At 32.4% G+C, this 15,766-nt stretch overlaps 1 protein-coding gene across 3 annotated transcripts; it reads right to left on the bottom strand.

The window, feature by feature from the left end:
• Positions 1 to 859: 859 nt before the first annotated feature.
• Positions 860 to 15,487, bottom strand: LOC145136352 (uncharacterized). Of its 3 annotated transcripts, XM_079070482.1 has the most exons (11): positions 12,050 to 12,219; positions 11,864 to 11,944; positions 11,676 to 11,744; positions 11,467 to 11,576; positions 11,299 to 11,381; positions 3,360 to 3,439; positions 2,749 to 2,855; positions 2,628 to 2,674; positions 2,360 to 2,558; positions 1,582 to 1,665; positions 860 to 1,499 (listed from the first exon to the last, which is right to left on the bottom strand). In XM_079070482.1, the coding sequence occupies exons 5-11, from the start codon at positions 11,362 to 11,364 to the stop codon at positions 1,492 to 1,494; spliced, it is 591 nt and encodes a 196-aa protein (XP_078926608.1). In that variant the 5' UTR covers positions 11,365 to 11,381; positions 11,467 to 11,576; positions 11,676 to 11,744; positions 11,864 to 11,944; positions 12,050 to 12,219; the 3' UTR covers positions 860 to 1,491. The 3 variants fall into 3 exon arrangements, 2 of the variants coding, with proteins under 2 accessions (XP_078926608.1, XP_078926609.1); XM_079070483.1 differs by lacking the exon at positions 1,582 to 1,665 and having other exon boundaries at positions 12,050 to 12,222; XR_013720403.1 differs by lacking the exons at positions 860 to 1,499; positions 1,582 to 1,665; positions 2,360 to 2,558; ... (6 more) ...; positions 11,864 to 11,944; positions 12,050 to 12,219 and adding exons at positions 13,993 to 14,215; positions 14,344 to 14,395; positions 14,467 to 14,534; positions 14,612 to 14,677; positions 14,787 to 15,487.
• Positions 15,488 to 15,766: the final 279 nt, after the last annotated feature.

The following is a 15,766-nucleotide window of genomic DNA, read 5'->3' as shown; positions in this document are numbered from 1 at the left end:
TATTTATTTTTTTAAATCTATGTTTCTAATTTAATGACCTCTTTAATGAATCCTTCAATTCAGGAATAAAGAAAGTACCAACAAAATCACTATTGATCTTCATGGACAATATAGACATGAGGCAATGTGGTTTTTGAAGCTTCACTTGTGGTTGTTTAACAATTTGCGTAGTATGATCATTAACATTAGTTTATTTAATATATTTTCATGTCTTTTTCTTTAATTTTTTATTCTTTACAACAGCTGTAAAGGAAATTGTTGTGATAACAGGACATGCTATGATCGAGAAACGAAACCGGTTTTGAAGCCAATGGTACAAGTATTTTTATTCAATTTTAATTTTCAATACTTAAAGAATAAAAGATTTGCTTTTGTTTTGTAGGTCATTGGTTTATTAAAAAGATATGGAATGGAGCCTAAAGAATTAGACATTTCCGACTGTAGAGATGTCTAAACTAGAGGAAGCCTGCCAGGGTTGATGACAATGTCATCTGCATTACTGTTGATAAATGCATTGTATGGAAATTCCATCTCATTGGACCTGGAATGGTCAACAAAAAAATTCGACTGTCTTTAGTTTCTTCACTTGTTTTCTTTAGTACCTGATGATGTGGACAGAAATTAAAAAAATCAAATACGATGATAATGATCCAACATATATTTGACCAAATATATGTTGGATCATTATCATCGTATGTGATTTTTTTAATTTTTGTCCACATCATCAGGTGCGAAAGAAAACAAGTGAAGAAACTAAAGACAGTCGAATTTTTTTGTTGACCATTCCAGGTCCAATGAGATAGAATTTCCATACAATGCATCTATCAACAGTAATGCAGATGATATTGTCATCAACCCTGGCAGGCTTCCTCTAGTTTAGACATCTCTACAGTCGGAAATGTCTAATTCTTTAGGCTCCATTCCATATCTTTTTAATAAACCAATGACCTACAAAACAAAAGCAAATCTTTTATTCTTTAAGTATTGAAAATTAAAATTGAATAAAAAATACTTGTACCATTGGCTTCAAAACCGATTCCGTTTCTCGATCATCAGCATGTCCCGTTATCACAACAATTTCCTTTACAATTGTTGTAAAGAATAAAAAATTAAAGAAAAAGACGTGAAAATATATTAAATAAACTAATGTTAATGATCATACTACGCAAATTGTTAAACAGCCACAAGTGAAGCTTCAAAAACCACATTGCCTCATGTCTATATTGTCCATGAAGATCAATAGTGATTTTGTTGGTAATTTCTTTATTCCTGAATTGAAGGATTCATTAAAGAGGTCATTAAATTAGAAACATAGATTTAAAAAAATAAATAAATAAATAAAATAAAAAAACAAGAAACTTAATTTATAAAAACCTGGATACTACTAGCTTGAACTAATTTTTCTTATCTTCGACCTTGATCTCCTTTCTTAAGTTCTCTGCTTCATCCATCTTTTGATTTCCAAGAATTATACTTCCTTCCTTGTAAAATTTAGAGGCCTGCATTAAGAGAAGATAGAAAAAAGGTGTACATAAAAACGAGACAGAAAAAACTGAATATCTTTAAGAATAAAATTATTACTTGTTTGGTCCAATAAATTGGCACGACGTTCACTTTGTTTTGCATCTTGAATAAGATCTCTAATTTCTAAATTTCTTCTGATATCTACAATAAAAATAATAGTTTTATTGATTCTTTCTATTAGGGATGAGAATTTGACCCGAAAACCTGAACCGAACCAAATTAGGCCCGAAAAAGCAATTCGATTTGGTTTTTGGGTATCTATATTATGCTTATTCGGTCCGCGTTATCCAAATAAGACCTTATTCGGTTCTAAATACCCGACCCAAATAAGAGCGTATTGGATTTTACATTCTTATATCTCAAAGAATAGTTAATTCGTCGTTTACATTTTTACTACACAAATTCTAACCTTTTTTTACACCTTCGAAGCAATTATGTATACTTTGTGCATTATTTTTAATTAACAAATTTATTTATTTAAAGGATTTGTTAAGAAATCATAAGCTACAAAAGTCATAAAAAATACAATGTTTATAATCACATTGTAAATGTTGTTTGGGTTATAGAATCCTAATACGGTTTATTCAGGTTTTTTTCGGTTATATTAGGTGCTTAATCATCTTGTACATGTTATTCGGGTAATAACTGAACCGAATCGATTAATACCCAAACCAAACCGAACCCGTATTGGTTAATTGGTTCGGTTCTCGGTCCATGCAATTACCCTTATTTGGTTTTCGGGTTGTTCAGGTCGGTTCGGTCCGGTTCCAGTCCGAATAACATCCCTACTTTCTATGTTACAATAAACAACAAAAATAATGTCAAGGATACTAACCTTGTTGGTTGACACCCACGTAAAGTTGGCCACATCGCAGTAATGCCTCTAAAACCGATCGCCAACTATTTGTTTGATCACCAACCCAGTCCATCTCATTGTCAAAGTTGTAGTCTTTTTTATTCAAGAAAAATGTGATTTCAAAAACGCCCGGGTTTTCTTTGAGTCTGACATATTTTCTAAGTAAGTAACGACCGATCTGCAAAAAAACATAGATAGTTAATTATAAAAAATATATAATCATAATGTAAAATAAACAAATTTGTACCGCTTGATGATTTGTATTCCCCGAAATTATAGTTATTTTATGCAAGGCTGTTTAGAAAAATAAAAACTTACATATTAGTAAAGATATGAGAAGGTATCTAATAATAAACTAATGTTATAACTTCTCAGGTTAAATGCAATCCATAGATGAATATCTATAAGACAAATTGCATTCTCTTCTGATTGGTCTCTCAAATTGATTTTGATTGTGTTATGACGATCTCTATTCCTGAAATATAAACATCATAGTTGTTAATAACTTTATTTTTTTTATATAACTAATTGGGAGACCCATGCATTACATGGGTTAATTTAAAAGAAAAAAAATTAAATATAAAAAGTCAATATTTGAGAACTTTGAATTTATAAGAAAGTAAGAAAAATAATGAATTATTATAACTGAAATGTTTTTTATCTTTTAAATTTAAACAAATAATTTAAATAAATAAACATAAAAAACTACAGAGCTTTAATTTGAGAATTTTAAAATTTAAAGGTAAGTTTATTAATAAAATTGATATCAATTTATTACTATAATTATTGCAATTATTATATTAAAATATTATGTGAAATTTAATAAAATAGAAAAGCTCATAAAATGACATGTGGAAAAAAAAATTTAATTTAAAATAACCACAAAATGACATTTGGCAAATTGAATAAGAATGTGACATGTGACAAAAAAAAAACACTTCTTTTTTTAGAGTAGATTAAAAATAAACTTAAAGCTAACCTTAATTCAATCAATTTAAAACTCTCCAGTTTTTTGTTCCTTGCTAGATCCCTTTCTAGAGCCGGTCTCAATATCTCTTCCTACAAACAAAAGTCATTTAAAAGTTAAAACTATCCACTTTTTGTTAAAAAAATGCAATTTTTAACAAAAGAACTTTACTCTTTATAAAAAAAAAAAAAAAAAACTACATGTTTAAATAAAAATAACAATATTAATAAAAAACTGCATTTTAATAGCTTTTATTTGTAAAAAAACAACAAAACAGCACCATTTATAAAAAACACATCTTGTAATAATTCAAAATGACTTGACTCGTCATAATTCCTTATGGGTCAAATGGTTTAATTCTTACCTTCTTAAAGGAAGAAGTTTATGGGATGTGGGGCCTAAAGATAAAATGAGTTGGAGTTGGAGAAACCTGTTGAAGATTAGACCTTACCTTCGGGACTCTTTTTATTCTCATATTGGAAATGGTGAAGGTACTTCCATGTGGTTTGATAATTGGCATCAACTAGGTCCTTTGAGTTATTTCCTATCTCATAGAGAAATAGCTAATGCTGGGTTTAATATACGGGATAAAGTCAGTGATGTGATAGTTAATGAAGATTAGAGTTGGCCATTTGATTGATTGAGAATGATTCTACAGCTTGGAGATTACCCTGTTCCTAGGCTCATTAGAGAGAAAAAGGATGTTGTGTTGTGGATGAACTGGAAGCGAGATATTGTTCCTTTTACTATTAGTCATGTCTTTTCTTCTCTAATTAGTCAAGAGCCCAAAGTTGATTGGTATGACTTGGTTTGGTTTCAAAACAGAATTCCCAATCACTATTTCATTCTTTGGCTAGCTATTTATTCTTGGAAGACTCAGAAAACAAGATAGAATGAAAAAATGGAGAGTTTCTAATGACTTCTCTTGTGCTTTTTGTAACAATCAAGTGGATTCTCATACTCATTTGTTAATGAAGATATAGTTAATGAAGATTGGAGTTGGCCATTTGATTGATTGAGAATGATTTCACAGCTTGGAGAGTACCTTGTTCCTAGGCTCATTAGAAAGAAAAAGGATGTTGTGTTGTGGATGAACTGGAAGCGAGATATTGTTCCTTTTACTGTTAGTCATGTCTTTTCTTCTCTAATTAGTCTAGAGCCCAAAGTTGATTGGTATGACTTGGTTTGGTTTCAAAACAAAATTCTCGGTCACTGTTTCATTCTTTGGCTAGCTATTCTTTGTTTCATTCTTTGGCTAGCTATTCTTGGAAGACTTAGAACACAAGATAGAATGAAAAAATGGAAAGTTTCTGATGACTTCTCTTGTGCTTTTTGTAACAATCAAGTGGATTCTCATACTCATTTGTTTTTTGAATGTAATTTCCCAATGGAAGTTTGGAAGATGATAAAAGGCAATGTGAATTTCAAACAAAAACCGGGAAATTGGTTTGAGATGATTCAGGGACTTCAATATTCTTTAAAGGCAAAAACAAAAACCGGGAAATTGGTTTGAGATGATAAACAAAAACAAAAAAAAAAAAAATGACTCGACTCGTTTGACAACTATGCCCCTGGCTACTAACTAGTAAATCAACCCAATTTATTAATACTATTGACGACGGTGAGTCTAACCGCCGTCCTCAAAATCTAAGCCGTCTAAACTCCCACGTTCTTTCGATCTCGGCCGCATAAACTCGATTTTGACGGTTGTTTACGGTTCCAGCAATCGGTTTTGACGACCCTCCTCCTTCTCCCCACCTCCCACGTTCCGGTGCTCTGTAATTCTTCCCACGATCTCCCCTTATTTCTCTCTTGGCTTCACGATTACGTATGGAGGTTTCTTTGATTGAAGTCTAAGAAAGACTCCACTTCATCTCCAATGTTCCTGATGCTCCTCTATTTCATCTCCTTCTCTCGCTTCAGATCTTCATGTACAACCCATCATCCCCAATTCATGAACCTTAGCCTAAGTTTTTCATCTCGCACAACCACTCAGGTACGTTTCTCCTACTAGCTCCACACTGTGATTGTGTTAATTTTTCCCCCTTATTTAATCTCGAACCGAATCGTTTGTCATTGAATAATCCATGGCTACTTGATGTGGAAAAACATGGATTCATTTGATTTTCAGTTTGAGTTTTAATTGGAGGCGTTTGGAAGTATAAATAAGAAGAAGAGGCAAATTCCACTTCCCTTCCCTCACCTCCACAACTGCCACTCCTTTTCTCTATGCACACACACCTCTTTGAGATGTGATTGAAGCTTTTTCCGGCAAGAGCAAACCCTAGGACCAGAAGGAAGAATGAGAGATGAAAAATCCAAAAAGAATAAGGTTTTATTTTGTTTCCCTAATGTATTTTCGCATTTTCTCAGACCTTTACTTCGTTTCATTGATGATTTTGCTTAATGACGCTCTGTTGGGATATTTCTCTTGGTCAATTGGTTAGAAAGAGGTTCAATATCAAGAGAAAATGTAAGGAATTTTAGGTTGATAAAAGTGTTTATAGAGGTGGGTATCTGATGAATCTTCATTCATGCTCTTAAGTTTACTGATGTCTTGAATCTTTGTAGAGAGTTGAAGAATGTATGAACTGTTTCGTGCATTGAATCTAATTAGGGGGGTTTTATCTTATTTTTTGCAGGGATGTGGAAAGAAAACAATTATAGAGGTTCTTAATCGAAGTGTCAATGGTTGAGGAAGTTGAAAATGACTATTAAATTTGGAATTCTTCATACGGTATGAATATCCAACTTTCGAACTACATACATTCCCCTTTGCTATCAATTTTGATTTTACGAATTTCGTTTCTTCAGTTCAGCCATATTATGTTTCGATTAGGAAATTTAAATGGTTCTCTTGATTGATTGGAATCGAATTGCTCATTTTGCAAAAGGTCTGCTATAACGTTAATGTTATTGCATTCCCTGTACTTTAGAGTCAACAATAATGCTTACATCTTTTACTTTTGGTGTTAGAGTGGGTTTTGAGCTATTTTCTATAATGGTGATTATGTTCACCATACAATGAGGTAAATCTTTTCAATTTATGGCTCTTTAGATTGTCTTGCATATTCTTCTTAGGCAGGTTAGGGATTTATGGACATTGATCAGGTAGTGGAGGTCCTAGACACTAAAAAGAAATTCATATTAGCATTTATTCATGACAGAAAATACCTCTATAAACCAAATTGATGGATCCCGTATGATAACTAATGATTGTATTAATGGAAATGAGAGAAATGAGCCACATAAAAATGGAAAATCCGTCAACTTCCATGGGAAGCAGATATTATTTGTTCATTATGATATTTTATTTCTTATGTTAATAGATGGAAATTGAAAACTAACAATTATTTAGCTATTATTTTATTTTGCTCTAGATGAAGCCTTTAGATAAAGGTGAACTTTTACTCTATCTTTTTATTATATAAAATTCCTCTTCAAATTGATATTAAATAATATGGAAATTAGATCTTAGAATCTGATTTATCAATTATTGTGTTTTCAATGTTAATGATGATTCCATTGATCCATTCCTATACACCTCAAAAATGGAATTATCTTTGTGACACCGGATAAACAGGTAAATCTCTCTGTTAAGTCAAGTCAGGGCTTATATTTAAGAAAATGAGAACACGATTAGGGAAAAAGAAGGAAAAATAATTGAGGAAAGTTTATTGTAAAAAGTCAAGGAATTTGGTTTGAAAGAATCAACCTTCATTGGTGGTGGGATGTAAAGGGACAGAGGCATAGGGAGTGATCAAGTTCCTTTAGCGAACTACTTGCACTTAACAAAATTATTGCACTTCTTGGCCTTTTACAATTTTAGGACATGAACAAGTAGTGCCCATATCTGCATCATTTAATTATTTTATGAAGTTAAAATATTGATATTTATTGTTTTGTGAACAACCATATATTTTCAAGGGTGGAGAGAATGGAACATTAAATTGGCACTTAATAAGTACTAATGATAATCTGACACAATCATATACATTTCCAAGGAGTGTAGGAGAAAAACAAAGGATGGAGTGTATGTATACACAATTTTTTTGCTTTAGAATTCTTATTTGACTATCATAATTGTGTGATTTTGTTAATATTTGTGTAAGTGTAATAGGAACTTATTGTACGGTAAAGAAGTAAATTTTTTTTAAAACATAAACTCATCTTTAAGGCAAAAAACAGAAGCAACAAGATTGCACTTCTTTTAGTTCTGAGTTCTACCCACTTTTAGCATTTACTTTATTATTTACACTCAAAATATAAAATGCATATATAAATAAATTTCCTTTATCTATTATTAAAGTTAATATTGGCAATTAATCATATTCCAGAATTGTGTAGATAGCCACTTTTGTTGATGAAATATACCTTTTTGTTTGATTCCCTTTTTAGTGAGCTATGTTTATTTGTTCTATGATCATAGTATAAGTTTGTCCCTTTATGCACATGGGATTGAACCTCAGCCACGTATTTCACATTTGCCGCTCTAACCCTTCGGCGTACCGGCGCGGCAGGTCTGATGTAATCATAAATGATTATACAATGCCACCCGTTCCTTTCTCCTCCGCCACCATCCCCACCACCGTAATTGCCACCGCCACCACCACTACCACCACCTCTGACACCAGTCGACCCCACCATTGTCACCTCCATTACTTATACCACCGCCACCTCTGTCACTACCACCTCTTCTGCGACAAACTGTAATAATCATTTATGATTACTCAATCTGTAAACAGACATATATGTATAATCATTTATGATTATGCATATACGTATAAACATGTATAATCATGTATGATTATACCTCTCTGCCATATAATCATTTATGATTAGGCATACCTCGTTGCTGCTGGTACGCTGGAGCATTAGAGCGGCAAATGCGAAATATGTGGCTGAGGTTTAATCTCAATATCTCTACTTTTTTTTAATCTCAAGTGAACCGTCCCCTATATATATATATATATATATATATATATATATATATATATATATATATATATCTTTTCCACTATTTTTTTGATTCATATGTTACTTGACTATGCGAGTACAATGGACGAGTATGGTTTCAAACCAAGTGAGTTAGAACCTGATCACAACAAACCAGTTGAGTTAACCAAATCAAGGCGAGTACATGTGAATTAACTCCAACCAAGAAAATACATATCACTTGAAAAGGATTGATCATCACATTGTGCAGGTTTAAGTTCAAACACATTCGTTTTTTAATTTTCAGTAAATTTCATTTTTAGTCCCTAAGCTATAGAGAGCTCTCTCGGTTTGGTCTTTTTTTTTTCTTTTTTTCTTCTATATAATACTATTTTAAAGTTTTTTTGCTCCCTGGGTCATCAAAAGTCAACATACCAGTCTTTAAATTTGTGAAAAGAATAGTACCATTTTCTTTTGGTGTAAAAAGAAAATTATTTGCACTTTTGGTCCTTGTGGTACTATCTATTATTGAACCATGTGGTCATGTGTTGTCAATTTTACAAAATTTAATTATTGTTAAATATTTTAAAATGATCAAGATTGGAAAAACATAAACAGAGGGCAACGTACTTTCTTTGATGTTTTTGGGTTAATTGCAAAAAAGTAAACTTGATTACATGAAATAGCAATGTACTTTCTGTTTTTGCAATTAATCCTAAATGAATCCTGTTGATTCAAGCAATTAATCCAGTAGAAGGTCTGAGGCAGTATTACCTAACTTGATTGATTTTATATTGCAAGTTTTGAAGGAATTGACACTAACTGTTTTTGAATCCTTTTAACTTTATAACTTAACTTATTATAATCGGACGAGATTCAACCATTGTACATAACTTAAAACATTTCCTAATTCTTTGTTTGATATGAGTGATGAGTATGGTTGGTTTTCCTTTTAAATGAGCTCTCATCGAGGACAATGAATGCTTAGTGTGTTGGTTTTCCTTTTACATTAATAATCCTATATTACAAGTTTATTAGTCTTTTTTAGTAAATTGTTATTTACCTTTCCATTTTATTACTCTTTTTAGTATGATTCAGCACAATATATGTAGTAACATGAAGATGAAGCTGGCACCTTCGCTGAGATATTAGATTCGTTGCCGAAGCTGTTTGGCTGAGAAAGCAGCTTGGCTGTAGAATTTATGCTATACTGGCCCTTAATCGGAGACCCCTCTTCACATGTATGTTTTATATAGTCTCATTTTCTATTTATATTTAATGTGATGGATGATTAGCGGCTCGTTTTTTCTTTATTTTTAATGCATTGTAATAGTAACCAAGTTATTTTTGAATTTTTTTTATCTTTCCATAGAGAATGTCACAGGCGAATCTAAATCTTTGGTCATCCTCCCATGATAAAAGTCGATTTTAGATTGGCTTCATCTTTTGTTGTTAGACTATGAAAATGTATCAATTTCTCCAAATCATCAACACAACAACCCCGTAAATGAGATTACTTCTTTCCTCTTAAGAAAAAAGAATCGTGCAATCAATTTTAGAGTTGGTACTTTTTTTATTTCGGTTATTTGTATGGTTAAAAAATCTACATACTTACATACTTGCATTGATATCTTTGGTTAATTGCAAAAATAGAAAATGCATTGCAAAAAATAGCAATGTACTTTATGTTTTGAGGTCTATCATATCTAGGCCAGGCCTGAGTTTGTAGTTTAAAAAAATGTTTCTGAATTGGTTTTTTAATAGGAATGTACTTGAATAAAAAATAAAAATAAATAAAAAAAAGCTTTTAGATCTTATTTTTGATTGTGTATCATTTCCAGGTTAGGTCTAAGTTTATCAAGTTTTTTTATATATAAAAAAATGTTTCCAAAATGGAAATTTTGATAGAAATGTCAAAGGTTAAGTTAGGGACAAGAGCATGATCGGAAAGTTGAAGATGGTTCAAGAATTAAGACGTTTTGAGTAAGGAGCATATATGGAAAAGTCAAAGGTTATTTGGGGTTTCAAGAACTACTTGGACACAATATTAATGGCATCTCTTCAATGATGGGATCGAGTTCTAGAGGAGTTACTTGAATTTTCCCTACCCATTACTCTCAAGAAGAACTGGAAGTACGTTGCTATGTCTTGCATATGTCCTCTATTAGGCTAAATGCAAGAAATAACAATGTATTAGCATTTGTTTGTCTACATGTACCATACCGTATCACTTTCATTTTTTTTTATCTATTTTTTTGTTTATTTTATTTTTTCTTTTTCTTATTGTCTTTAACTATTGTAAATTGAAAGTACATTGGTTTAATAAGAAAAAAGTATTATCAAATTGTATACTTTGGTGGGAATATTTGGATGTCAACTTGCTTTTAAGTTTGTTGATAAAAAAATGAACCTTAGCAATGTTCTTTTTTTTATACCATACCTTACTTATTTAGTTTTTTACCTTGGATAAATGCTTCGATATAGGCAAAAAAAAAGATATTTAAAAAGTTGCTTCCTATAAAGAAAAACATTAGGTAATTTGTCCTTATGGCAGAAAAAAGATTACATAATTCATGTTAAAGCTGTTATTGGTTCTGTGTTACCATCAGTTAAAATAGTGATAATTTTTTTCTTGTAAACAATCAATTAACATGAAAATAATTTAAAACTTTCTTATAACACATTTATAAAATTAGAAATACTTGACAAAAAATGGAAGATGGTAACTAAGGGTTAACTCTTCATTCATGTCATGTGTTTGAATAGCATTCTAACCTTTTTTAAGCTTGTAGTAATGTGTGCCAAATGTGATTTTGTTTATGCAAAAGTACATTGCTATTTACTTTCAAAAGATAGAAAGATAATTGGATAGATTTGTCATGTACCAACTAATATAGAAAGTAATGAAAGTAATATGCTATAAAAATAAGATAAACCAATATTATTGTTTATTATTTTGTCAACCTGTCCACGAGACGGGTATGACACTAGTTATAGTTATTGAAGAACAGTTTACCTCAGCTGAAAGGTAGGCGAGACGTAGCCGGATACTCGCTGATTCTTCCGTGATATGGTCATACATGTCATCTTCTTTAACACCTACAAGATCAAAATACAAAAATACTTTTAGGTTTTCTAAAACCTCCCCTTCAAAGTATGACTTGAAGAGCCTTGAACCCCTTACTTGACGGATCTACATCTCCATGTAGTTTTCCAGAGGACTTTAAAGCATTTTTTAAATCCACCCAATATCTTATGGCATTAAGAGCCGTTGTAGAGAGATAATCCCAACAACTATCCAATGTAGAGAGAACCACATAAGAATGATCACGTATGTAAAGACCAATGAAAACATCAACTAATTAGGGTTAGATAAGGAACAATCAAGCTTACCTAGAAGTAAAGTTTACACTTGATGACCAAATGGCACACTTAGTGTATCTATGTGTGTGAATGGTGCTCCTGGGTACAAGTGATATCCAAGAAAAGAAAAACTAATCATTTAAGCATGCATATGGATCAAAATTCAATAAAAATAACTTGAGAACTAGGGTTTTTTCGAAAAAAAAAGTAAAACTCACCTAGGATAGTGAATACTTCAAGTGTGGTACCACGTGAATGCTCCAATGTGGTATCACGTGAGGGGTTTCGAGATGACCCACCTAATTCACAAGTGATGAACCAAAGATGTACATTGATTGAATGTCAACGACAGATAGATGAAAAAATCTCAACAACTAGCATAGAGATTACAGAGCTGTTCTTACAATAATCAAGTTGTAGATCTGCGTGAGTGTTGCGGTTCCGTACTGTGGTGACGTCGCCGGTTGTGGCGTGTGTACGGAGGCTGGCGGTGGTTCACTAATGGGACAAGAGGGCGGTGGTATAGCAATCCTAGTGTAGCTGTGGCAATGACGGTTGAAAAATTAGGGTTTTTGATAGGAGGAGAATATTGTCAATCGAAAGATGGAGGAGGGGATTCAAAATAATTGATTTTATTTTTAGGGCTTGAGGACGACGTCGTAGTACATACTTGACGACGTCGTAGTACATACCTCTCATGGTTTCCAGCATTTACACTATTTTTGTGTAAAACTAACACAAAAACTCTTTTCAACTCCAACCACACTAAAAAATTACACTAAAACATATTTTAATATTATAAATTATAAAGAATAATAGTAATAAAAAACTAAAAACAGTTAAAATAATGCTATTTAAAAGGTGTTTGGTGTTATGAATAGTGGCCTCTATATATAGAGGCCATATTTCTTTCCACAAAAATTCTTTTAGTGGTTGATTGGAGCTTTTATGACCTATATAACACAAAAATAAGTCCCCCCAACCTAATTTTCCTACCGAAATATTTTAAGTACGATTTTTCCAGTAAATTCGGTTTTTTTAAATGTATACAAACAAAATCACTAATTTTCAACAATTTAACAAATTAAACGTAATCAATTTTGTAATTTACCTAATTTGTTTATATGTTTGATTCATTTGTTCTTACTTTTTAAGAAAAACCCAAAGTGCATTGCTATTTATGGTTTTATTCATTTGTGTTGTACACTTTCTTAAGTAATCATGTCTGTAATCATGTCCAATCAACTCTAAATCATGTCCAATCAACTCTAAAGATTGGCGCTTGTGAAGTTGACTGAAAGTGGTTATGTTTAGTCAAGTGAGACCTTTCAAACACAACACACATATACACACAACAAACACACACACCAAAAAACAATGAAGGGTGTAATATTTAATGGACCGAGCCTAAGGACACCTGGTGCCTAATCACAACCACATTTTTTATTGGAAACATTTATCGTTTGTAAGTTTTGGTCCTTTTGGATCATGATGAGGATTTATGGCAGATGTATTTCAAAAGATGATCTAAAATAAATGTTGGAAGAATATAAAATGGGCGATGAGGCCACCATTGAAGATATAATATCAGAAATTCATGTGAATGTTGTAAGTTATACTATGCAAGTTATTATAAATGAATCATACTGTTTGAATAAAGTGTTGTATGAGATGCTATTATGACCCTGACAGGATGGCAAAATCAACTATGAAGAATTCTGTAAAATAGTAAGAAGCTAAAAGATGAGGTTGAGCAAATCACCCAATTTATTTCAAGGGTAATCGGTTGAGATCCATGTCCACTTGGTGAATTATCCATTGCATATTCTTTAGCTTCTGAAAAATTACAGGTTTTAACTCAAATTTAACATTTTATTAATTAAATTGACGTGTCTTACTCTCATTAATAAATTGTTAATTTACCTTCACTATTTCTTGATATGCCTTGCGATTGTGTCAAAATTAGGCCTGACAATCGTGTCGTGTTCGGATTGACGTGTCGCGGGTTGGCAGGTCACGGGTTGGCGGGTCATGGTTTGGCGGGTTTGGAACATAAATCCATATATGACCCGTCAACCCATTTATTTATACAGGTTCACAGGTTGGCGAGTTCGTGGGTCAGATTTGGGTTCATGGGTCCGAATTTTAGACATTTAAGTCTTAAACATCCAAATGAAAATTAAAAACATTCATAAAAATATGTTACGGACTTAGCATTATAGGTTACTACTTACGACCTTAGACCATCCACCACGAGTCAAAATGTCAAAACAGTCAAATGGTCTATGAATCAATGGTACATATTATATAATACTTGTTAAATATTAATACTTGATACATAAATACATTTAAAAATTAAATAATTTTTTATTAAGAATATAAGCGGTTTGGCGGGTCAACCTGTTTATTTTTTGAGAAACCCATATATGACCCGTTTAATAAACAGGTTGGCGGGTTGAAAAATTCAACCCAAACTCATTTATTTCGTGTCGTGTCGCGTGTTGTGTCGAGAATTGTCGGCCCTAGTCAAAATGGGGGTCAACACCTTGATATTCTTGAAGTCGTGTCACCTACAAATCCGTATAATTGTGTCAATTCATGAGGGCATTATCGTCTTTTGCACATACAAGAGTTCAAGAATGAGTCACTGTTTGTCCCACTAGTGATCATATGAAAATGATGGAAAAAAACAACGTACAGCCTTGCTGTATGCAAGTGAAGCTTCTTCTGTGGCTTCCACAAGATATTTCCTGTAAAATTACAAAAATACCCTTTTAAAATCACAAAGAGAATTTTTTTTTTTAAGAAAACACAATCTTACCTTATCTTATGCAGTGTTGGGCTGATTCCTGTGTATAAGTCTCAAGCAGGAGAATATGCTACAAAACTCTGAAAGAAACGACATGAGGAAGGCATTTATGTCTTTTGAGCAAAGTGATAGGTAAAGAGAATAAAAAGACACGAACCTCAATTTGGGGCTCATGGTTTCACACCTTTTGCACAACCAAGTCTTTTTCAGTTCATCGTTAATCCTACAGAATTTTCATATAGATTTTGTTTATTATGCAATTAGCCTAAATTAGAAATTAAGAATAAAAAAAAATCATGTCTTGTTAAAAAAACATGAAAGTGGTTCCTCACGTATTTATGTTGATGTTGTAACTTCAAATCTTTCACAAGCTTAATAAGCACACCAAGTATCTGCTCCAACACCTATGAAACAAACGTGAATTCAAGGAAACAAACGTGAATTCAAGGAAGCCAATTTCACCATCACCACCTGACATGGATTTCCAACTCCAAATGGTCCCCTGCGATTGGTTATGATTTTCAATTCAAAATCGGGAGCAGTTGAAGATGATGGCGGTGTTAATGATTATCATTTATCAAACACATATACGGAGGCTTGAAGTGAAGAATTGGGGTTCAGGAAGAAAGGTGAGGGATTTCATCGTCGTTTACATCAAAGACCAACTCCATTCTTCGTAATACCTTCTTTTATCACCTATTCGCTGGTGGTGACGGTTAGGGTTGTGGAGACTGTTAGGGCTTGTCGTCGTAACAGAAGGTAGAAGAGGGGCAAGAGAGAGTGGGCGATGGTGGAGGTAACTTAAGGTTAGGGTTTCCAGTGAATGGTGTGTAACGAAGGGTTATGGTAACATAGGGATACCGGATACGGAAGATGAGTAAGATAGAGATAAAAGAGATGTTGCAGGTAGGATGGTAGTTCGGGAAGAAGGAGAAGCCGCGTAACGGACGGCTTAGGGTTTCTCAATGAATATGACTGATTTAGAGTTTCAGAATTGTGAGCAGGAATAAAAAATATTGTTTGATTCCCAAATTAATTCCATAAACGATTCATGTAGATGTATTGGATAATACTGCGGGTTAGTAGGTATTGTAACTCTTAAATTTCAAGAAATATGTAATCCTTCTTCCTAATAAATGAAAATAATTTTACCATATGTCACTATCTCATTAACTTGGACACTTGTCACTTTTTGGTATCTTTGATTAAATGTTTTTTCATTTGTCATTTTCTCATTTTTATATTTTTTCTTAATTAACATATCATATTTACACCTCAATTAATAATTGCATTTGTTGAAAATTATTTTTGT

The sequence above is a fragment of the Lactuca virosa genome, chromosome 9 (assembly GCF_052849685.1).
Source record: "Lactuca virosa cultivar CGN04683 chromosome 9, Lactuca_virosa_CGN04683_v6, whole genome shotgun sequence".
Lineage (NCBI taxonomy): Eukaryota > Viridiplantae > Streptophyta > Magnoliopsida > Asterales > Asteraceae > Lactuca > Lactuca virosa.
Note: the sequence above shows the minus strand (reverse complement) of the source record. Positions and strands in the feature narration are given on the sequence as shown.

Bases quoted from the DNA above. Each gene is read 5' to 3' on its own strand.
- LOC145136352 (XM_079070482.1), bottom strand. From the start codon at position 11,364: ATGTATGACCATATCACGGAAGAATCAGCGAGTATCCGGCTACGTCTC. The intron at 2,856-3,359 runs GTTAGCTTTAAG...TTTATATTTCAG, and splicing joins TTTAAATTGATTGAATTAAG to GAATAGAGATCGTCATAACA. The intron at 2,559-2,627 runs GTACAAATTTGT...GTTTTTTTGCAG, and splicing joins GGAATACAAATCATCAAGCG to ATCGGTCGTTACTTACTTAG.